The sequence below is a fragment of the Saccopteryx bilineata genome, chromosome 2 (assembly GCF_036850765.1).
Source record: "Saccopteryx bilineata isolate mSacBil1 chromosome 2, mSacBil1_pri_phased_curated, whole genome shotgun sequence".
NCBI lineage: Eukaryota > Metazoa > Chordata > Mammalia > Chiroptera > Emballonuridae > Saccopteryx > Saccopteryx bilineata.
This window is the reverse complement of record NC_089491.1, coordinates 263585125-263609751: the sequence shown is the minus strand read 5'-3', so window position 1 is coordinate 263609751 and position 24627 is coordinate 263585125. Positions and strand designations below refer to the sequence as shown.

The following is a 24627-nucleotide window of genomic DNA, read 5'->3' as shown; positions in this document are numbered from 1 at the left end:
ATGAGCCAAGGTAAACTTTTGTCATAAGCCACTGGGAGTGGGAGGAGTTAGTGGCCTAGACAACTAAAGCCTATTGAGTAAGGATGAAGGTGAAATTCTAATAATCTGGATGACTAGGGCCTTCAGATCTACATCAACTTTTAAGAAGCCCAAACTGAAACTCAGGGAAGTGGTTCATGCAAGAAAGATGTGGGGGAACGCCAACCAGCTGACTCAGATCAGGCTCAGAGAAAAGGCTTTGGCCCTACATCAAACGATTGGTGAATTAATATACAGTATAGCAATGGGTTTTTAAGTTAAAATAGAATATTTAGATCCTTTTGTAGTTCATAAGGGTGATGATTGGGTGTTCACATTCTTATGTGAGATGAGCCTCCCTCATCCCTTGTTAGGACATCAACACATTACCTGCCTAATATGAAAAAAAAAGAAAAAAATAGAATATTTAAAGGTTGTGTTTTAAAAAAATATTTTGTTTCAATGGATTTTTTTTATAAACTTACCAACTACCCTTCTGATTAGATGAGATAAAAAAGCCCCTACCCTAGATTGTTATAAAAATTGAAAACAAGGAGGGGATGGTGCAGTTCTTATTTATTGATTTCTATTTCATCTCTCTCCAGCCAATTATGTCTAATTTTAGCCCAGTACTTTACAGTTTATAAAGCACTTTCAAATCTATTTATTTCCATTCACTCGTAACTCTGGGCAGCAGGCATTATCATTACCCTTGTTCTTCAGGTTGGGAAGCTGAGGCCCAGAGGAAGAAAATACATGGGGCCCTTGAGTTACGACACAGTTCAGTTCCTACTACACTGACATAACGTGAATTTTGGTGTAAGTCAAAACATACCCTAGCCTAAGTCACTTAGCCTAACACAGTTGTAAAATCATAATCTAGAACATAAAAAACAAAACATGCCTTGTTACTGCATATTCTTCTGCCACATATAACCAAACTAGTTTGCCCACGTAGTCTGTAAGTAAGATGCTAATAGTGTAAGCTGAAACACTCATGTCTCAATTTTTAAAAGTTTTTATGGGGGTGAGCATCGTAAACTCAAAATGTCATATGTCAAGAATGTCATAACCTGAGGACCCCCCTGTAAAGGCTTCAAGTAAAGAAAGCTACCAGTAAGGCATCCTACTGGAGCAAGAACCTTGATTTACTTGATGAGGTGCCCAACTGCCCCTAGGGCATCGTGTTAACAAAGGAATGAGAATAAAAAATACAAACTCTTACCAGTTGAGGAGGAGGTGCCTCGGGACAGGAGTGACTGTGTCTGGTTCATCTCTGGATCCTGGCATACAGTAAGTAGGAAGTCAGGAAATAGTTGGTGCCTGGTAGATGAAACGAGGAGTGAATGAACACATCAATGAATGCAGTGAGAAACTTGGAGCCAGGCCCCCTTCTCTCTCTGGATTCAGTTTCCCCATAGTTAAGTAGTTGAAAGTTAACATTGTCCTCCTCCGAGAAAAGGACAGACAGCCCTGGCCCAATGGTTCGGTTGGTTAGAGCATCATGCCAATCCGCAAAAGTTGCTCATTTGATCCTTGATCCAGGCACATATAGGAACAGATCGATGTTTCTGTCTTTCTCTCTCTCTTTCCCTTCCTCTCTCTCGAAAAATCAATAAACTTAAAAAAAAGAAAATGGACATACATAATTTTATATTCTATTTCTGGATGCTCATAGACCACCTTTTGAACACCCACTATAGATTCTGTAGCAGAGAGGGATCCATGGGACCCTGAGTGGAGATCCTTCAAATTCAGGGATCTAAGGTCTCTTCCAGCTCTGATGTTAATAGTTGTAATGCTAACAATAACGACAATAATAGGATCCAAAAGGTTTTGGATGTTGACTCTGGACCAGGCACTATGCTACGAACTTGACCTCATTTAATATTGTCACAGCCCTATGATGCAGCCTTTATTATTATCATCTCTGTTTTGCAAATGAAGAAATTGTGGCTTACAGCGACTAAACTTGCTCAGGTCACACAGCCAGAAAGTAGGGTCCTTGGTTTCTCATCGAGCCCTGTGATACCAGAGCTCTGATACTCCCCGCTCTATTCCAGGGAAGTATAATCTTATGACCAGTATGTGGCTTTTTCAAGACCAAATTTAAGTTGCTGTGTTTGGAGAACATATTGTAATGCTGGCAACCATTTGTTCATTCGAACATTTATTCAATAATCATGTTTGAACATCTCTTATGTGCCAGGCACAGATTGGCTAATGGAGACTCATGGTGATTGTGGTCCTTTCCTTCAAGCAGCCCCATTTATGGTCTTGTTCCTCTGATGCCTTCCACACCAGATTCATGGTGTGAGCAGTCACAGTGCAGATTCTCAGGCCCTACGCCAGATGTAGAATCAGACTCTCTGAAGTTGGAGCTTGGAAACCTGCCTCTTACACGCTCCCCATGTGACTTACAGACACTGAGATGTGGGAATCCCTGAATAGAGGGTGAGGCGACCTAGACAAGCAAACGAAATAATTGTTACACAGAGAAAAGTGTTTGATACAGATAATGGCGGTTGCCAGGGAAGGCTTCTTGGAGGAAGTGACCTTTAAAGTGAGACCTCTGAGATGAGTAGGAGTGAATAGACCGAGAAGAAGGGAAAGAGATACAGCCAGGACTGCCCTAGGGATGCTCACAGTAGGGGAAGTGGGGGCTGGAGGGAGACGGGGGGGGGGGGGGGGGGGGGGAAGAGCACCAAATCAGAACGATGTGCCCAGGGGGCTGTGGGAAGCTGTGAAGAGTTTTCCAGTACTTTCCCAGATACAAGCTTCTACTTCATGCTACCCTTTTTAAAAATTGATTTGAGAGAGAGAAACATTGATTTGTTGTTCCACTTATTTATGCATTCATTTGGTTGCTTCCTGTATGTGCCTTGACCAGAGATCAAACCCACAACCTTAGTGTATCAGGATGATGCTCTAACCAACTGAGCTACCCGGCCAGGGCTTTGTGCCATCTTGGATGAAGAGAATAGGTGTGGAAGGGAATCAGGGCTGGCAGGGAGGAGATGTGGTCTCCCAGGATGTTAAAAGCCTCTTATCTGCCGACTAATGGTGGGCGGAAGCCCAATCCTCCCTCCTTTAATCTGAATGCTGTTTTCACCTCCATTGTCAATGCTAAGCCTTTGTTTGTTTGAACTAAGTCCTTCTATCTAGAGTCCTTAGTGCCAGCAGTAAATGGTGACATTTGAATAAGTGAAGGAGAATTCCTTTGTAATGGGACCCGGAGAACACCTGCTTCTTAGATCCACCGTGTCACAGAGGAATCACAGGAGCTCTTCCTTTTTGGAGTAACCCTCAGTCATGCAGGTGACTCATGCTTAGGTGGCAGTAGGACTCTGGCCTTGGCCAGCCTGGGTTCACATTCCCTCTTAGCCACTTTCTGTCCCTTCCAATGCCTCAATTTCCTCCTCTGACCAAAAAAAAAAAAAAAAGCTAAAAATAGTACCTACTACTGTATATCCAAAGCAGCACTGTTTTGAGAATGGAAAGAATTTTCCTGTGAAATGCTTAGAAGAGTGCCTGAACACAGTAGGACTTCAGAAAATAGTGGCTATGACCACCTGACTCCCTTCCATAGATTGGCCGCCCCCCAGGTCGAGCTGGTTGAATATCTCTTTGAAAGACCCCCTCAAGCATGACAGAGGACTTTGAGGGGCCCGTCTGCACCGCCCCCGTGTCTGGCTTTTGCCTGAACCTTTCTCTGCATCCACTTGGCAGCCTTTTAACCACCCTGGAGCCCTCTCCTATACATTGGACCAAATGGAAACAATAAAGCTTTATGCAGGAAAGGAAAGGAAAGGAAAGAAAAGGAAAGGAAAGGAAAGGAAAGGAAAGGAAAGGAAAGGAAAGGAAAGGAAAGGAAAGGAAGAAGAAAGAAGGAAAGGAAGGAAGAAAATGTTGAGTATTATTCAGGCCCCAGGAAGAGTGCAAAGTGTTGAAGATACAGCAAAAGAGAAGTTAAATGTTCTCATGGAGCCTGACCTGTGGTGGTGCAGTGGATAAAGCATCGACCTGGAGGTGCTCAGGTCGCCGGTTCGAAACCCTGGGCTTGCCTGGTCAAGGCACATATGGGAGTTGATGCTTCCAGCTCCTCCCCCCCTTCTCTCTCTCTCCTCTCTCTCTCTCTGTCTCTCTCTTCTCTAAAATGAATAAATAAAATAAAAAAAAATGTTCTCATGGAACTTATACTTTAATGAGAGATGAATAACAAAGGGAAACAACACAGACTGTGATTTGTGCTATTAAAAAATAAAATACTTGTGGCCCTGGCCAGGTAGCTCAGTTGGTTAGAGCATCATCTCGATACACCAGGGTTGTAGGTTTGATCCCTGGTCAGGGCACATACTAGAATCAACCTCTGAATGAATAAATAAGTGGAACAACAAACTAATATTTCTCTCTCTCTCCCTTCCTTTCTCTCTAAAATCGGTAAAATATAGTTGGATCACCCTGGCTGTTGTGCGGAGAATAGACTGGAGATGGGGAAGCTGTAAGGAGAGAGACCAGCCCGGAAGCTACTGCAGTCAGCCAGGAAGAGAGAACAGTTACCATGACTGAATAGGGATGGAGAAGATTAGAGAGACATTTAATTGGTTGTTGATTGTGAGAAAGAAAGAGAAGACAATGAGAAAAACTGACTCCTAGTTTGTTAGCTTAGGGACTGGGTGGATGGTGGCACCATTATAAGCTACCCACCCAATGACAAGAGACACCTGAAATTAATAATCTCATAGGGAGAGCCAGGCATGGAGACAATGGTCCATCTCACACAGTGCCATGAGATGTACTAAAACAGAGATGCCAGGCCTGACCGGGCAGTAGCACAGTGAATAGAGCATTGGACTGGGATGTGGATGACCCAGGTTTGAGACTTCGAGGTCGCCAGCTTGAGCGTGGCTCACCAGCTTGAGCCCAAGGTTGCTGGCTTGAGCAAGGGGTCACTCAGTCTGCTGTAGCCCCCCGGTCAAGGCACATATGAGAAATCAATCAATGAACAACTAAGGAACCACAAGGAAGAATTGATGTTTCTCATCTCTCTCCCTTCCTGTCTGTCTGTCCCTATCTGTCCCTCTCTCTGACTCTCTTTCTGTCTCTCCCATAAGGAAAAAAAGTCCAAAAAACAGAGATGCCAGCAAGGCCTTTGGGGAAGAGGGGGGGAGGGGTAAATTCTGGCTGGGGAGACTCCAATGGGGAGGAGATCACAATAGATGAAGCAGTTGGAGAGAAACAAAAGACCAGGAGGATGGGGTGATGACCACATGATACAGAGCTTGGAGAAGACCTACGTGGTTGACACAGAGTGTGGGTGGAGTTGCCCCTGAGAGGCCCTCCATGCCAATCTGAGGAGTCAGTGAAGAGAAATTACTTTGGCTTTAGAGGAAGATAACTTAGTCTTTCCTATATTTTATTTTAGTATTATTAATTTTTTTTAGAGTGAGAGAGGGAAAGAGAGAAACATCGATTTGTTGTTTTACTTACCTGTGCTTTCATTGGTTGATTCTTGTATGTGCCTGGGGATAAAGCCACAACCTTGATGTATTGGGATGATACTCTAACCAACTGAGCACCCTGTCCTCTCTATATTTTAGAAGATCATTGGTGAATGTGTGAGAGGCAGTAAAACAGGTGTTTGTCTCTGCAATGAATACCTCTAGAAGGTTCAGCAGAAAACTTTAGTACGGTAATCTTTGGAGTAAAACTGGGTGGCCGAAGGCTAGGGATTAAGAAGCTTTTCCTTTATTTTTTTTGTTTGTTTTGTTTTGTAATTTGAACCATCTGGATGTTTTACCTAGTCAATACTTCAATACTTAAATAATTATTATGAACAAAAATATACTGTTGAAAGAAAGACTTTGGGGTCATTGTAGGTGCATTTGACTCTTGGCTCCGTCAGGCTTGTCTCTAAATTTTTTTATTTTTTTATTTTTTACAGAGACAAAGAGTGAGTCAGAGAGAGGGATAGACAGGGACAGACAGACAGGAACGGACAGAGATGAGAAGCATCAATTATTAGTTTTTCATTGCGCGTTGCAACACCTTAGTTGTTCATTGATTGCTTTGTCATATGTGCCTTGACCGTGGGCCTTCAGCAGACCGAGTAACCCCTTGCTGGAGCCAGCAACCTTGGGTTCAAGCTGGTGGGCTTTTTCCTCAAACCAGATGAGCCCGCACTCCAGCTGGAGACCTCGGGGTCTCAAACCCAGGTCCTCTGCATCCCAGTCCAACACTCTATCCACTGAGCCACCGCCTGGTCAGGCCAGGCTTGTCTCTAGCTGCATCAAAGATTGCTTCTCCAAGGCTGTTTCCTCATCAGTAAAATGGGATAATTTTGTGGGTTGTTGGAAGGTTTAAATGAGATAAGGTATGCCAAGTGCCAGCACTGTGATAAGAATAGAGTAAATAGGTGCTATTAGTATTAATAATTAACAATGGGCCTGACCAGGCAGTGGTGCAGTGGATAGAGCGTCGGACTGGGATGCAGAAGGACCCAGGTTCGAGACCTCGGGGTTGCCAGCTTGAGTGCAGGCTCATTTGGCTTGAGCAAAGAGCTCACTAGCATGGACCTAAGGTCACTGGCTCGAGCAGGGGGTAGCTCAGTCTGCTGAAGGCCCACGGTCATGGCACGTATGAGAAAGCAATCAATGAACAACTACGGTGTCGCAACAAAAAACTGATGATTGATGCTTCTCATCTCTCTCCGATCCTATTTGTCTGTCCCTGTCTATCCCTCTATCTGACTCTCTCTGTCCCTGTAAAAATAAATAAATAAATTAATTAATTAATTAAAAAATTAACAATGGTCAGTTAGCCCTGGCCAGATAGCTTAGTTGGTCTGAGTACTTTCCCGAAGTACAGAGGTTGACGGTTCAATCCCCAGTCAGGGCACATACAGGAGCAGATCAATGTCCCTCTCTCCTTTACTCTCTCTCTAAAATCAATACAATAAGCATTAAAAAAAAAAAAGTTTTTTTAAATAGGTTAGATGAGGCCTGACCTGTGGTGGCGCAGTGGATAAAGCGTCGACCTGGGAACGCTGAGGTCGCCAGTTCAAAACCCAGGACTTGCCTGGTCAAGGCCCGTATGGGAGTTGATGCTTCCTGCTCCTCCTTCCCTTCTCTCTGTCTCTCTCCTCTCTTTCTAAAAATGAGTAAATAAAAGTCTAAAAAAAAATTTTTTTTTTTAAATAGGTTAGATGAGGTCTGACCTGTGGAGGTGTAGTGGATAAAGTGTTGACATGGAACTCTGAGTTTGCCCATCCAAAACGCTAGATTTGCCTGGTCAAGGCACATATGGGAGTTGATGCTTCCTGCTCCTCCCCTCCTTCTCTCTCTCTCTCTCTCCTCTAAAATGAATAAATAAAATCTTAAAAAAAAACAAAAAAAGTTATATGGGGCCTGGCCAGGCAGTGGCGCAGTAGATAAAGTGTTGAATTGGGATGCGGAAGACCCAGGTTCCAAACCCTGAAGTCACGGGCTTGAGCGTGGGCTCATCTGGTTTAAGCAAGGCTCATCAGCTTGAGCCCAAGGTTGCTGGCTTAAGAAAAGCGTCACTTGGTCTGCTGTAGCCCCCGGTCAAGGCACATATGAGAAATCAATCAGCCCTGGCTGGTTGGCTCAGCGGTAGAGCGTCGGCCTAGCGTGCGGAGGACCCGGGTTCGATTCCCGGCCAGGGCACATAGGAGAAGCGCCCATTTGCTTCTCCACCCCCTCCGCCGCGCCTTCCTCTCTGTCTCTCTCTTCCCCTCCCGCAGCCAAGGCTCCATTGGAGCAAAGATGGCCCGGGCGCTGGGGATGGCTCTGTGGCCTCTGCCCCAGGCGCTAGAGTGGCTCTGGTCGCAACATGGCGACACCCAGGAGGGTCGCAACATGGCGACGCCCAGGATGGGCAGAGCATCGCCCCCTGGTGGGGGTGCCGGGTGGATCCCGGTCGGGCGCATGCGGGACTCTGTCTGACTGTCTCTCCCTGTTTCCAGCTTCAGAAAAATGCAAAAAAAAAAAACAAAAACAAAAACAAAAAAAAAAGAAAAAAAAAGAAAAAGAAATCAATCAATGAACAACTAAGGTGCTGCAATAAAGAATTGATGCTTCTCATCTCTCTCTTTTCCTGTCTGTCTGTTCCTATCTGTCCCTCTCTCTTTCTCTGTCTCTGTCACACACACACACACAAATTTAGATGGATGGGCACACGCTCCAAGGAGGTCTCAGCTTGACACACTGGGGTGAAGGGAAGGAATTTGGAATCAGACCCAGCTGAAGTCTGTCGTTCTAATTGGGCACTACCTTTCTATGGCCCGAATCTGCAAAATGGGATGCTAACATACCCCCCCCCCCCCCCCCCCCGCCAAATCAAAGACTACTACTGGGTGGGGCCAGTTAGTCAACTGCCAAGCTCATTGCCCTGTAAGTATGTTATGAAGATGAATATTTTCAGGACGGCCTCTCTCTCTATTTGTCTCCCAGGCCCAGGGGACTTTTCAGTCTCTCCTCTCTGCTCCCCACTGGAGCGCGCGCGCGGGGGGGGGGGGGGAGTTAAGGTAGGGGGGCATTCTTTAGGAAGAGAAGTTTTCTTGTTCTAATCCATGGAAGATTCAGGAGAAGTCTCAGAGGCAATGCCTTAACAGGAAGTCCCTGAGGTACGGCCTGGTTCCGTCCACTCCCCTTGCATTTCCCACCGCCCTCCCTCCTTAAGGATCCTGGGCCCAGACAGCCGCCACGTTGAAGGTCGCAGGCACCACTCATCTGCGGCCAGACTCGTGGGCGGCACCCGCACATGTGGAGCCTGCCACCCACAGGGAGAGAACGGTACTGCAGACGCGGGCGCTGGAGAAGCCCCCATCCAGTCACCTTTCTGTCAGTGTTGACTCGGTGCCTTTTCTGCTCAAAGCAGAAGGGATCCCTGCCCTGATGGAGCTTACAGTTGAATGAGACGAATACCAGCAACGGACGTGCTGGTAGTAACCTCATAATCTGCTTTTTGGTGAATGCTTTTGTTTTATAGCAAATTAATGTATATTCATTGTAGAAATTTTAAGAAGAAAGTTAAAAGTCAGACATAACTTTTGTTAACACGTGAGTATAACCCTTATAGTATTTGCTATGCATTTTACAAAAACGAAAACATATGTGTCATAATATTCTGTAGCCTGCTTTGTCGTGTTTAATAACGTCATTGAGATACATTTCTCATACTATACATCCATTCTGTTTTTAACTCAATGTAACAGTAGATGATGGATAATATGTGAATTGATGCTATTTGTTGAGCATGGTGTTAAGTATTATTACACACATCATCACATTCAGTCTTCCCAACAACCTTATTTGGTAGGTGCTATGATTTTCCCCGCTGTCAGATGGCAAGGCAAAAGTTTAAAGGTATCTTCATAGCAAAAAATGATGCGGGCAACTCCATAAGATATAACAATTTATTTATAAGGTAATTTGCTTACAGGAATGTGGTTGGAGCATTAAGATGAACCAGCAATTCGGCACAAATTATTCTCCACTACCAGACCCCTCTTACAGTACTTTTTCTTTTTTTTTTTTTTTTTAATTTTTTAAATATTTTATTTATTGATTTTTAGAGAGAGGGGAGAGAGAGAGAGAGAGAGAGAGAGAGAGAGAGAGAAAGGGGAGGAGCAGATAGCATCAACTCCCATATGTGCCTTGACCAGGCAAGCCCAGGGTTTCGATCTGGCAACCTCAGTGTTCCAGGTTGACGCTTTATCCCACTGCGCCACCACAGGTCAGGCTACAGTACTTTTTCTTTAAAATTTTTATTTATTGATTTGAGAGAGATAGAATCATTAGTTTGTTGTTCCACTTATTTATGCATTCATGGATTGATTCTTGTATGTATGTGTGCCAACCAGGGATCAAACCCTCAACCTTGGTGTATCAGGATGACACTGTAACCAACTGAGCTAACCCGCCAGGGGTCTCAGGGGTTATATATAGTATAACTCAGGTACTAATGATTGACAAAACAAAGGGACAAAGAGTGCAGTACGTGCTAGGTGCCAAACCTCCTGGTGGTCTTGTGAGGGATGATTATAACCAATGCTATCACTAGTTTGATTTTGATTTTGATTTTCATGTCAGTCCCCCTTACTACATTTTATGGAACAGAGATAATCATCAACTAGAAGGCTTTCATATGTTTCTAAAAACAGTGAAGTTGGTCAAAGGTTACAACATGAAAAGTTAAAGTTGGAAGAAATTTGGGAACACAAAAATGTAGTGTTGTTCACATCTATATCAATACACTCATTCTACAGATGAAGAGACTGAGGCACAGAAAGGTGAGTGATTTGTTCAGCAAAAGTAGGAGAGCCAGCATTTTAATTCAGCTTTGCCTGAGAAAGTGAAGTTTTCTTTTTAAAAAATTTTTATTTATTGATTTAAGAGAGAGAGAGAGAGAGATAAGCATTGATTTGTTCTTCCAGTTATCCATGCATTCATTGGTTGATTCTTGTATGTGCCCTGACTGGGGATCAAACCCCAAACCTGGTGTATTGGGAGGATGCTCTACCAACTGAACTACCTGGCCAGGGCAGAACTGAGTTCTGAACCATTTTTTATGCCTTTTCTGTGCCAGGCTGCATGGGAATTCAGAGGAATCTGAATCAAATGTGTGGTGTGTATGGGGGATCTCCTGGAGCTCAGAGTGGAAATTGAAAAAAAAAGTGGAATAGTCTTTGAACAAGGTATATAGAGTGCTTAAACGTCACCAGGGGCCCAGAAGCAAGGGGGCATGGTGTAACTAGGAAAAGGCTGCCTGTGAGGACTGGGTGGGTTGTGTGCAGATGGAGATGAGCAGCAGGATGGGAAGGACATTTTCAGCCAAGAAGGACCAGCCTGAGAAAAGCCTTGGGTCTAGACAAGTGTATGAGCATAAAAAGGAACCAGAAAGGACAAATAATTAATCATCAAGTTATACGGTGTTAGATAGATGGATGATGCCTGGAGTCTGCCCTCCAAACACTGACAATCTAGCTAGGTGGAAGGTTGTGGAGGAACCATAGAAATGAGTAATAGTTACCCTTCACTATGCACACTCCTCACATGCTAGGTTCTCTTCCTATACTACCACCTTTATGCTCAAACAGTCCGGGAAGATTGGCAGTTATGAGTCCCATTTATAAATAAAGAGGAAGGCTCAGAAAATGGCTTTGTCCAGATCTTCCAGGTAGGGAGGACTGGGGCCAGGAGATGTAATCCAGGAGGCTTGGTGTCCAAATTCAGTGCTCTAACCTGCACAGCTACACTATTCTGCTGGCCCTGAACACCTCCTCTCAACCCCAAAGAAATAGGCTGTTACATGCAGGCCTCCTATGCAAGCCTCTAGGTGAGCTGCAGTCAGGGATTTTTCTAAATTGCAAAGCTGATCACCTCTCTCCTTGCTTAAAATCAAAGCTCCTCAGAGCCTTTAGATAAAATTCTAATTCAGCATAGGCCACAAGGCCCTTGAATTTCTTGCTCCCTCCCTCTCCTTACACCTCCAGCTTTAAGGCACTGCTTGGGATTCTGGATACATTACCTATATTATTTGTCTGTGGTGATGTCTGCCTGGAAAACTCATCTTTCTCTCAACCCTCATACAGTCATAGAGAGACAGGCCCATGACTTAGATATCACTTCTTACAGGAAGCCTTCCCTGACTGTCCCTCCAGAGTCCAGCTGAATGTCTCTCTGCTTTGCTTCCACAGACTCTTTATCCCCTATTGAGCACTCACTATGTGCCAGCACTTTGCTAAGGACCCTTGAATTGGGTGTTTTGGGGTTTTTTTGTTTGTTTGTTTTGTTTTTTTAGGACCCTTGAGTTATTGAAGCAGTATCACATAGTGATTAAGTGAGGCAAGCTTTGAGGCCACACTTCCTGGATTTGAATCCTGGCTCAATCACCTAAAGCAGTGGTCCCAACCTTTTTGGGCCACGGACTGGTTTAATGTCAGAAAATATTTTAGGGTGGGATGGATAAATGCACAAAATAAAATTATACGACCGGCGTAAAAACTATGGTATTTTTAAATATAATTGTCAAATTATATTTAAAGAGTCAAGAGTGAGTCTTAGACGGATGTAACAGAGGGAATCTGGTCATTTTTTAAAAATAAAACATCGTGCCTGACCTGTGATGGCGCAGTGGGTAAAAGTGTCGACCTGGAACGCTGAGGTTGCCAGTTCGAAACCCTGGGCTTCCCTGGTCAAGGCACATATGGGAGTTGATGCTTTCTGCTCTTCCCTCCCTTCTTTATCTGTCTTTCTCTCTCTGTCTCCTCTCTCTAAAATGAATAAATAAAATCTAAAATAAATAAATAATTAAAATAAATAAATAAAACATCATTTAGACTTAAGTATAAATAAAACAGAAATAATGTAAGTTATTTATTCTTTCTTTGCGGACCAGTACCAAATGGCCCACGGACTGGTACCAGTCCGCGGCCCGGGGGTTGGGGACCACTGCCTTAAAGGGCTCTGAAACTTAGGCAAATGATGTAACCTCTCCTTGTGCCTCAGTTTCCTCATCTGTAGAGTGGGGATAAGAATAACATTTATCTCAGGGGTCTCAAACTCAACTCAGCATGTGGGCCGCAGAGCAAGATCACAGCCGTTCGGCGGGCCGCACTAGGTCTACAAAAGGCAACTGTTACGCAACACTTTTCTCACTGCAGTTGAAAACAAAAAAAAATCAGTACCACAAGCACAATCATACATGCAGTTTACTCAGTGTCACAAAACGACCAGAAACTGTAGTTCGCATCACAACTGCTGTTAACTAAGCTAATATCTAGCTAGGATGCTAGAGAAATGAAAAATACAAGTAGGCCCCTAGGCTTACTTAATTTTATCCAAAATATTTTGAACTTCGTAGATTAGTCTACGGGCTGCACAAAATTGTTCGGCCCGCGGGCCGCGAGTTTGAGACCCCTGATTTATCTCATAGGAGTCTTGTAATAACCAAATTAATACATGAGAAGGACCCACTACATAGTAAGTGCTTAATAAACGTTAGCTAATATTTATAATATTATCCTGTTAAATTCTTGTAATAACTTCAGTTCACAGGTGAGACGCTAAGAGATAACTTGACTTGCCCATGATTACACAGCTAAGTAGCAGACCAGCGACTTGAACTTGATGCCAATCCCATGCTGTATTGCCTCCCATCGTAGAACACATCACAGTGGTTGTAATAGCTGTTTACTTGTCAGTCTCTCCCTCTAGGCTGGGTGTTCTATGAAGATCACTGCTGTCTTGTCCCCCCCCCCCCACTGACAGATTTGAAACCCTAAACCCTAATTGAATGAATTAACAATGCTGAGCAGCTCAGACAAGTTATTCAGAGGGTTGAGGTGGTAGTCACAACACCTTGGTTTCCCCTGCAAACTACATGGAAAAATGTCTCTGTCCTGGCCGGATAGCTTGATTGTTTAGAGCAGTCCTCAACCTTTTTTGGGCCATGGACCGGTCTAATGTCAGAAAATATTTTCACGGACCAGCCTTTAGGGTGGGATGGATAAATGTATCACGTGACCAAGACAAGCATCAAGAGTGAGTCTTTGACGGATGTAACAGAGGGAATCTGGCCATTTTTTAAAAATAAAACATCGTTCAGACTTAAATATAAATAAAACAGAAATAATGTAAGTTATTTATTCTTTCTCTGTGGACCAGTACCAAATGGCCCACGGACCGATACCAGTCCACGGCCTGGGGGTTGGGGACCACTGGTTTAGAGCGTCATCCTGAGGTACAGAGGTTGCCAGTTCAATACCTGGTCAGGGCACATACAGAAACAGATTGATGTTTCTGTCTGTCTCTCTCTCCCTTCTTCTCTCTCTAAAATCAATCTTTTTTTTTTTTTCAGAGAGAGAGAGGGATAGACAGGGACAGACAGACAGGAACGGAGAGAGATGAGAAGCATCAATCATTAGTTTTTCATTGCGCGTTGCAACACCTTAGTTGTCCATTGATTGCTTTCTCATATGTGCCTTGACCGCAGGCCTTCAGCAGACTGAGTAACCCCTTGCTGGAGCCAGCAACCTTGGGTTTAAGCTGGTGGGCTTTTTGCTCAAACCAGATGAGCCCGCGCTCAATCTGGCGACCCTCGGGGTCTCGAACCTGGGTCCTCTGCATCCCAGTCCAACGGTCTATCCACTGCGCCACCGCCTGGTCAGGCTCTAAAATCAATTTTTAAAAATTATAAAAACAAAAGAAAAATGCCTCTGTGCCTTCTCCTAGAGTTAGTCTCTCGGTGGACACAGGTCCTGGAGTCGCAAGTGCTCTTAGCAGGGAGAAACCCACAGTAGAAGTAGCAAGCAGGATGCCCTAGATAAGCTTTCCCTTAAGCAAGCCCTGTCCTTGACTAGCAGCCTCCCCCAGTCTAGCTCCAGTGCCTCCTGCATCAGCAGCTGTCCCTAATATTGAGGTGCCCATCCACCAGCTCCCTGTTCCAAGGAAGTCAAGCACCAGAGAGAGCCTTAGTGGGTTCAGTAGGAAAGTAAATATCACCAGCTGCCGGAGAAGATGACGTCAAACCCTGGGATGGCTGGCCTCGGCCTTGGGGCAGCTCCCTGCACAGAGAAGCCACACACCCTGGGGGTCATGGTGAGGGAGGGGCAACACCAGCTCAGAACTGCCAGCTTAGTGCCCTGAGGACACATTTGATGGCTCCCTCCATTATCAAAGACCCCATGACTTGGAATATTTTTCTTTCTAAACCCACTGAAGTCAGAAATTAAATAGCTGTTCCTTTTCTTGCTAATCCCTAGTCAAAGCATTCTATCAGTGTGAGTTTGACAGGGTGGCTTCTTAGAATTGGAATCATTCTACCTAAAGCAAAGTCTGTATGGCTTTTTTTTTTTTTTTTTTTTTTTCATTTTTCTGAAGCTGGAAACGGGGAGAGACAGTCAGACAGACTCCCGCATGCGCCCGACCGGGATCCACCCGGCACGCCCACCATGGGGCGATGCTCTGCCCATCCTGGGTGTCGCCATGTTGCGACCAGAGCCACTCTAGCGCCTGAGGCAAAGGCCACAGAGCCATCCCCAGCGCCCGGGCCATCTTTGCTCCAATGGAGCCTTGGCTGCGGGAGGGGAAGAGAGAGACAGAGAGGAAAGCGCGGCGGAGGGGTGGAGAAGCAAATGGGCGCTTCTCCTGTGTGCCCTGGCCAGGAATCGAACCCGGTGTATGGCTTTGAGGTTAAAAGAATTGGTTTGAGCCCCCAAATGCCTGGGTCCACTATTTGCCTAAAGCTTTGTAACCTTAGGTAACTTCCTGAACATCTCAAAGTCTCAATTTTCTCATCTGAAAAATGGAGAGAATAATATCTAGCTCACAAGATCATGGATGGGATTAATGTATTTGCAGTGAGTATCCATCATGTGTCAAGTGCTGGGGTCATGCCAGTGAACAAAATATAGTCTATGAAGAAAGGTAGAAAATAAAACAATAAATATTTAATATGTCAGATGGTGGTAAGTGCTGTGAAGATAGGTAAGGCATAGTAAGGAGGATAAAGTGTCAGGGTTGGGAAGAGTTATTTCACTTCAGGGTAGTCTAGGAAGGTCTTTCTGATAAGATGACTTCTGAGCAGACCCCTGGTTGAAATAAGGAAGCAATTCATGGGGTTATCTGGGGGAAACTCTTCCAGACAGAGAAGTGAGCATGTGTCAACATCCTGAGGTAGGAGAGTGCCTGGAATGTTCCAGGAAAGGCAAGAAAGCCAAGGTAGCTGGAATGAAGTGGGCAGTAGGGCAGGTAGAAGGGATGATGTCAGATGCCTGACCAGGCGGTGGCGCAGTGGATAGAGTGTCAGACTGGGATGCAGAGGACCCAGGTTCGAGACCCCGAGGTTGCCAGCTCGAGTGCGGGCTCATCCAGTTTGAGCAAAAGCTCACCAGCTTGAACCCAAGGTCGCTGGCTCGAGCAAGGGGTTGCTCAGTTTGCTGAAGGCCAGCGGTCAAGGTACATATGAGAAAGCAATCAATGAACAACTAAGGTGTTGCAATGCGCAATGAAAAACTAATGACTAATGCTTCTCATCTCTCCATTCCTGTCTGTCTGTCCCTGTCTATCCCTCTCTCTCTGACTCTCTCTCTGTTTCTGTAAAAAAAAAAAAAAACAACAAAAAAAAACGTTAAAAAAAAAAGAAGGGATGATGTCAGAGAAGTGACTGGGGGTTGGGGGCAGGGTATGTAGGGCCTGGTAGCCCACTGTAAGGACTTTGACATTTACTTTAAGGAAGATAGGAGTCACTGGAAGATTTTGAGCAGAGGAGGATGATCTGACAGGTTTTATTTATTTATTTATTGTATTTTTCTGAAGCTGGAAATGGGGAGAGACAGTCACGCCCACCAGGGGCGAAGCTCTGCCCACCAGGGGGCGATGCTCTGCCCCTCCGAGGCGTCGCTCTGCCGTGACCAGAGCCACTCTAGCACCTGGGGCAGAGGCCAAAGAGCCATCCCCAGCGCACGGGCCATCCTTGCTCCAATGGAGCCTTGGCTGCGGGAAGGGAAGAGAGAAACAGAGAGGAAGGAGGGGGTGGGGGTGGAGAAGCAAATGGGCGCTTCTCCTATGTGCCCTGGCCGGGAATCGAACCCGGGTCCCCCGCACACCAGGCCGACGCTCTACCACTGAGCCAACCGCCCAGGGATGATCTGACAGGTTTTAAAGGGAGAATAGACTATAGGGGGACCAGGTAGCAGGGAGACCAATTAGTAGCTGTTGCAGTTGTCCACGTGAGAGATAAAACATTTGATTAAATTTGTAGCAGTAGGTAGTAAGCAGTGGTCAGATTCTGGATATGTCTGAAGGAAGAGCTGTCAGGATTTGTAGATGAATTGTAAGGTGTATGGAGAGAGAGAGAGAATAGAGTAACCATTTTGAAGTGGGGAAGACAATCTGGGTACAAAATAAGTGCTCAATAAATATTATTCTTTGTATTGATGAGTTTGGTTCCTAGGTTGTCTAGACTCAGTGACCCAAGGCTTTGCCAATGTTGAGCATACCTGACAATAACACCATAGGCATTGTGCCTGAGCATGTACTCTGTGCCAAAAACAATAGACAGAATCTTTATTTAGGAGTACCACCCTGTATAGTATATGAAAGCCCTATGAGAAAGTGAACATTTATTGAATTTTTTTTTCTTATTAATACAGTATTTATTTGTCTTCCCTCTGTCAAACCCTGAGCCAACCATTTTCCCCAGGCTTCCTGGGGAGGTATAGGAAAAGGAACACACAGGGCAGGCAAGTCACAGGAGAAAGAACTATGGGAGGTGGAGACAGCTCCTTCACATGGCGAAGAGGATGAGAAAGGCCATCATCAGGCAAAAGAGCCCTATGGCCTCTGAGAGGGCAAACCCAGAATGGCGTAGGAGAAGAGTTGTTGCTTCAGAGAAGGGTTCCTGGCATAACCAATGATGAGGCTCCCAAACACAGTCCCAATTCCAGCCCCAGAGCCTGCCACCCCCACTGTGGCAGCCCCAGCCCCGGTGAACTTGGCTGCTGTATCAATGTCCCTTGAAATGGCACTAGTCTGAAAGCTGCGGCTAGAAATAAGTGAGGTCGGGGTATGTGGGGCTGCCCAGCAGCCGAGGCTCTCATCTGTCAGTGTCTCTGGTCTGTTCAGCACCACTGCAGACAGTGACCGGGTCAGCAGCTGAGAGGTGTTCCTGACCAAGGAGGGGGTGGAGACAAACTTGGTGCAGGCGTACATTTTCAGGGGATGAGGGGCTGTGGCAGGAGCTGCTCCTACTGCGGAGAAGACCGAGAGGGGTAGGGGCCGGAGGCTGGGGCATTTATTGAATTTTTAACACATTCTAGGCTTTAAGTACCGTATTTTTCGCTCCATAAGGCACACCTGACCATAAGACACACCTAGGGTTTTAAGGAGGAAAGTAAGAAAAAAAAATATTCCGAACCAAATGATGTGTAAAGCGTTGACCTGGTACACTGAGGTTGCTGGTTCGAAACCCTGCACTTGTCTGGTCAAGTCACATATGGGAGTTGATGCTTCCTGCTCCTCCCCCCTTTCTCTCTCTCTCTCTTTTTCTCTCATTCTCTCTCCTCTCTAAAATGAATAAATAAATAAAAATAGAAAAATATTAAATAAAATACCATACTTTTCCTCCATAAGATGCACGGGCATTTTCCCCTCCACTTTTGGGAGAAAAAAGTGCGTCTTATGGAGCGAAAAATACGTTATTTTTCACTTAATCCTGTCTCCACCACTAGACTGTAAGCTACATAGGAGAGCTCTTATAGCTCTGTATACTACTGCACACATCTGGAACATAGTGGGAACATTAGTTATTATTTATTAAATGAAACTTCACTACTATAGATGGAGGTTGAATTACTTCCCAAGGTAGGGTGGGCTTTAATAGATATTTGTTGGATAAAAATGAGTGTTACATTCCCATTTTAGAGAAGAGGAAACTATAGGTGGCAGACAAGAGATCTGAACCCAGAATTTCCTGATGCCTGAGTTTGGATCTTTCCCATGTCCACACAGTGGGGCCTCATACACACTCTGGCTGTGTTTGAAGCTGCATAGGAATTTGATGAACCTGGTTAAACCATAACATGCAAAACCCTAGTGTACTCAGGGAAAGATCTAATGATAGGTCAGATTGTGAAGCTCTAGTAATATGATCCTAAATTTTTGTCTTCATGAAATGCATGACCTTAAAGTATCCATTTTATCTAACTTGCCCCAGGTGACACAGACTAAGGGAAAGAAACAAGATATGAACCCAGTCTTGCTACATTAGTGCTCCTATTTTTTCCCAACTCAATGGTTCTTAAGCTGGGGCATAACAACTCTTAGGGAGTCTCTGGAGGTACTTTATGGTACCTTCTTCCCCAACATTGTCTGCTAAACTGTGTGCTTAGGAGCAGGTGTATTTTGGGGTGTATAAAAAAATTTTATTTTTAAAACTGTTTTTTGGATGAGTAGAAGGAAGAAAAAGCAAGAAATGGGTGGGAGAGCGATTTTCAAACCAAAATACAGCAGATGTGCCCTGGCTGGATAGCTCGATTGGTTAGAACATAATCCCAAAGTGCAGAGATTGTCAGGTTCAACCCCCAGTAGGGCACATACAGGAGCAGATTGATGTTCCTGTCTTCCTCTTCCTTTCTCTCTGAAATCAGTAAAATTCAAAAGTTGTATATAAAAATATATAGCAGCCTTACCAGGCGATGGGGCAGTGGATAAAGGGTCAGCCTGGGATGCTGAGGACTCAAGTTTGAAACCCCAAGGTCACCAGCTTGAGGGCAGGGTGGCTGGCTTGAGCGTGGGACCATAGACATGAATGAGCCCAAAGATCGCTGGCTTGAGCAAGGCCCCGGGTCAAGGCATGTATGAGAAAGCCATCAAAAAACAACTAAGCCTGACCAGGCGATGGCGCAGTGGATAGAGCGTCAGAATGGGATACAGAGGACCCAGGTTCAAGACCCCGAGGTCACCAGCTTGAGCGCGGGCTCATCTGGTTTGAGCAAAAAGCCCACCAGCTTGAACCCAAGGTCACTGGCTATAGCAAGGGGTTACTCAGTCTGCTGAAGGCCCGCAGTCAAGGCACATATGAGAAAGCAATCAATGAACAGCTAAGGTGTTGCAACGCGCAATGAAAAACTAATGATTGATGCTTCTCATCTCTCTCCGTTCCTGTCTGTCTGTCCTTGTCTATCCCTCTCTCTGACTCTGTAAAAACACACACACACACACACACACACACAAACTAAGGTTCTGCAACTACAAGTTGATGCTTCTCATCTCTCTCCCTTTCTGTCTGTCCCTCTCTCTGTCTCTCGCTAAAATAAAAATAAACAAATAAATAAATATTAGCAGGTGCCAATTTTTGTTTCCTGTTGCTGTTCATTCATTCAGCAATTTTTGCTAAACACCTGCTACATTCCTGGGCATGCTGCAGTGGGACAAACTCTTGGCATCAGAGTTTACATTCTATCAAAGGAGACAGAGAAAATAATAATAATGATGGTGCCAGGGAGGAGGGGGGACTGGCATTTTAGATAGGTTTGGAGCGATCACGGAAGCCATGGTGCCCTCCATAAACCTTTCTTTTGTGCTTAGCTTCACCAAGGTAGGGACAGTAGGGAGAGGGGAGTACAATCTGGAGGCACACAACGCAAGAGCTTCTTTTTTTTTTTTTTCTTTTTCCCCCAGAGACATAGAGGAATAGCTAGAGACAGACAGGAACGGAGAGAGGAATAGCTAGAGACAGACAGGAATGGAGAGAGATGAGAGCATCAGTCATCAGTTTTTCGTTGCGACACCTTAGTTGTTCATTGATTGCTTTCTCATATGTGCCTTGACCGCGGGCCTTCAGCAGACCAAGCAACCTCTTTTGCTCTGAGCCCACGACCTTGGGTCCAAGCTAGTGAACTTTTTACTCAAGCCAGATGAGCCCGCGCTTAAGCTGGCGACCTCGGGGTCTCGAACCTGGGTTCTCCGCATCCCAATCCGACGCTCTATCCACTGCGCCACCGCCTGGTCAGGCGGCAAGAGCTTTTTTTGACAAGTACATGGTATGTCAGAAAAAGAGTGCGCAGGCTCCTAGGATTAAAGGACACGGTCCAATATGAACTTCTTTTGAGGCTGGAATCCCGCCTCCACAGCCCGTCCTTCAATTTCCGCTTCCGGCGTTGTGGAGATCTTGATCAAAAATGGCAGCCGCAGCTGGTTCCCGGGCGTCTGAGCTGCTGAGTCGGTTCCGGCCGCAGCTGGCGCGGTCTATGTCGAGTGGTGCCCACGGCGAGGAGGGCTCAGGTAGTGGGGCTGCGGTCGGTGGGGCGGGCCTCAACCTGTCTCCGGCGAGGCGGGCGGTACTGTGACCTTGGCTTGAAGCCTTGGGGGAGGGGGACGAAGCCCTGTGGCTCTGCCGCAGGCCTGAGCCGCCTTGCCCCTCCGCAGCCCGCATGTGGAAGGCCCTCACCTACTTCGTTGCGCTCCCCGGGGTGGGAGTGAGCATGCTGAACGTCTTTCTGAAGTCGCGCCATGGGGAGCACGAGAGACCCGAGTTCGTCGCCTACCCCCATCTCCGCATCAGGTCCAAGGTACGTCCTTGCTTTCTCTTGGAGTGTCCGTTGGCCTTTCATTCCAAATGCCCTCATTCTCTGGAAGCGTGGATTCCGGGTGTATACAGTTTTTCTTTTTTTAAAAAAAGATTTTATTTATCCATTTTTTATTGGAGACAGAGAGAGAGAGAAAAGAGATAGAGAGAACAGGGGGAGGAGCAGGAAGCATCATCAACTCCCATATGTGCCTTGACCAGGCAAGCCCAGGGTTTCGAACCGGCGACCTCAGCATTCCAGGTCGACGCTTTATCCACTGCGCCACCACAGGTCAGGCCAGTTTTTCTTTTAATAATAACCAATTTTTATTTTCTCCCATTTTGCGGAAAGGAACCTGAGACAGGGGAGGGGTGTCACTTCTCACTTTTTTCTTCAAAGTCATACAATAAGTGCCCATCAGTTTTCCTTTTCTGATTCAGCCACCTTCTGCCTTCTGATAGCTGTTCTGAAACAGTTGTCGGTTGTATAAAACTTGAAAGTTTGGGAAACTTTCTTAGAGTGACAAAGTCGGAACGTGGTTCATCTTGCTAGGATCTGGGCATCTGGCAGGTGCTAGCTACATGATAAAGAGACACCCTTTATTCTCCTCTAGGTTATATATCTTCTCAACTATTTTATTCTTTGGCTGTTGATGTAGATTTATAATTTGTTTTTCATTGTTTGTATTTTTAGCAGGAGCCTCTTCTGTTTTTTTATTCTTTAATAACTATTACATTAAATTCTTTAGTCCAGGTAGAACTGGCCTCATAGGAACTTTTTTGTTGTTGTTGTTATTTTATTGATTTCAGAGAGAGAGAGAGACAGGAACTTATGTTCCTCTACATGCCCTGACTGGGGATCGAACCAGCAACTTCTGTGCTTTGGGACGATGCTCCGAACCAACTGAGCTATTTGGCCAGGGCTGGCCTCATAGAACTTAAGATAGATTCATAGATTCAGAAATAATTTTTTGAGTCTTTGAGCCCCACTTGCACCCTTGTACAGTAGAATTAGAAGCCATACAGCAAAGTTTCTCAGCCTTTGAAATGTTCACATTTGGAGCTGGATAGTTCTTGTGGGGGCAGGCCATTCTGTTAGTTGTAGGATGTTTAGCAGCATCCTTGACATCTACCCATTAGATGCTACTAGTACCCTCCCCTCCCCCAGATGTCTCCAGATACTGCCCAGTGTCCCTGGAGAGGCAAAATCATTCTGGTTTGGAAACCACTACCCAAGAACAATGCCTTTCAAAGGTAGAATGTGAATAACTTCTCCCCCATACCCACCTCTGCCTTTTTGGTAGTGATAATTAGGACTGATACGCCAGTTAGCAGGGAGGTGGTTGTGAATAACAAACCTGAACTTGCTTTTCCTCTTATGCCCTGGAAGTTATAAGAGCACTCTTAAATTATAGGAAGGCCTGACCTGTGGTGGAGCAGTGGATAAAGCGTCAACCCGGAAATGCTGAGGTCGCCAGTTCGAAACTCTGGGCTTGCCTGGTCAAGGCACATATGGGAGTTGATGCTTCCAGCTCCTCCCCCCCTTCTCTCTCTGTCTCTCTCTCTCCTCTCTAAAATGAATAAATAAATAAAAAATATTAAAAAAGTCTAGGAAGGCTGAAACATGCTAGTAGTTAAAGGACTAATTTCTATTTTGTTTTATATATTATCTGTCACCCTATCTATTTTAAGCAGTTCATAGCAGTGCTGTTTCTGAACTATTTTCTGGGAATGTATTAATTGCCATCTTTGCTCCACAGCCCTTTCCCTGGGGAGATGGTAACCATACTCTGTTCCATAATCCTCATGTGAATCCGCTCCCAACCGGCTATGAAGATGAATAAAGAGAACCGGGACCACTACCCAGTGGGGACCACAGCACTGGTTTGGACCATTACTCTGCACTAGGACCAGAGAAGTGTATGGGACCTTAAGCTGACCTTTCCTTGTATCAAATGATTACTAGAGTGTACTAACCTTCTGTCTCATTCCTTATGGTAGGAGATGGCTTAAATAAATTAGATTGGTCATGAGCTGCGAGCTGCATTCTTTGGTATTTTTCCCTCAGAAGTTAGCATTAATGTTATTCTTTTTTCTGCAATGAAGGTCTGTGGCTGCTGTTTAGTTTTCAAGTTCCATTCAAGTCTCTGAATAACAGGGTTTATAACAGGCCTGTCCTCGGTTTCTTGTGCCTGGAGTATGTAGAGCAAAGGGAGTAGAGCCAATTAAGTAACAAGATTGGGTCCTGACAGACATTGAGTGGCCAGCAGAATGGCTGCAGTTTCATCTAAAAGGAGGTGTCTGTGATTCTCAGAGGGAGTGCTTCCTCTGTGCCATTCCATCAGCATTTGAAGTAACTGAAATAGTTGGAAGTTGAAGTCAAAATAGCATGTGGAGCAATTTTTAGAAAATCCTCAGTAGCAATTACAGTAAAAGAACATGGTTGGCTTGGAGTTGATTTTATTTATTTTTATTTTTTGTGGCAGAGACAGGGAGAGTCAGAGATAGGGACAGACAGACAAGAAGGGAGAGAGATGAGAAACATCAATTATTTGTTGCGGTTCCTTAGTTGTTCATTGATTGATTTCTCTGTTGTGCCTTGACTGGGGTACTACAGCAGACTGACCCCTTGCTCGAGCCAGTGACCTTGGGTTCAAGCTGGTGAGCCGTGCTCAAACCAGATGAGCCCACACTCAAGCTGGCGACCTCAGGGTCTCGAACCTGGGTCCTCCACATCCCAGTCTGACGCTCTGTCCACTGCGCCACCACCTGGTCAGGTGAGCTGATTTTATTTTCAAGGCTTACCCAACATTTTTGTGGTAAGATTCAAGAAGCTACAGGTTTTGGTGTCAGCACATACAGTTAACTGGTACTGCATGAAGGTGAGGCACATAGAAACACAGGGCGTGAAAACCATTTATAATCAAGAAAGAATCCCTGCTATCCTTGCCATTTCATGATATAATCACAGCCTGTGCTTCCCCGTAGAACTGTTATGCTTTGGTCAGCCTGAGTTCAGGAAAAAGGTACTTATCTTCAGCTTGCTGTCTGGCTTCCCTTGGCCAGCTTCCAACTATCTCTTTTAATCCTTGTAAAATGGACCTTAAACAGCCAAATATAAATGCAGAATGTTTTGAAATGACATTAAGGACTGCTCACATTAAATGAGTAGTAATTGGTAAAGTGTAGAGAACAGAATTTAGGCTTTTAAATCAAGTTTCATACTATTGAACCAAACTACTCAAGATAAGCAGTTGTGAGAAGTACATGACATTCCAAAGTATGTAAATGCTCACCTGATCCTGACTTTTTGTGTCATTATATAAGCATTTTTAAGATATTTGTGTAGCCAACATAAATTTTATAAGTCAGTGAAGTTTCTAATTGCTGGGCCATACTGCCTAGCTTAGCTAAAGCTTACTTTTCTCCCTTTTAAACATATAAAACTCCCCCCCCCCCAGTGTGTATCTAGGGTAATAACTGTTCTATATAGTACACCAAGTTACAAGGGGCAAATAA

General features: G+C 45.1%; 1 protein-coding gene, 1 non-coding gene and 1 pseudogene across 2 annotated transcripts; 2 read left to right on the top strand and 1 right to left on the bottom strand.

Annotated features, from left to right (window-relative positions):
- Positions 1-314: 314 nt before the first annotated feature.
- Positions 315-418, top strand: LOC136327614 (small nucleolar RNA U13). The gene has a single exon (XR_010729798.1). It is a non-coding gene; the product is annotated as a small nucleolar RNA U13 (small nucleolar RNA).
- A 16760-nt stretch (positions 419-17178) lies between these two features.
- Positions 17179-17823, bottom strand: LOC136323228 (ATP synthase F(0) complex subunit C2, mitochondrial pseudogene; annotated as a pseudogene).
- Positions 17824-20669: 2846 nt separating this feature from the next.
- On the top strand, positions 20670-23146 carry COX6A1 (cytochrome c oxidase subunit 6A1). The gene is made up of 3 exons (XM_066260425.1): positions 20670-20825; positions 20970-21112; positions 22869-23146. Exons 1-3 carry the CDS (start codon positions 20723-20725, stop codon positions 22950-22952), a joined length of 330 nt encoding a protein of 109 aa, XP_066116522.1. The 5' UTR covers positions 20670-20722; the 3' UTR covers positions 22953-23146.
- The last annotated feature ends 1481 nt before the right edge of the window (positions 23147-24627 follow it).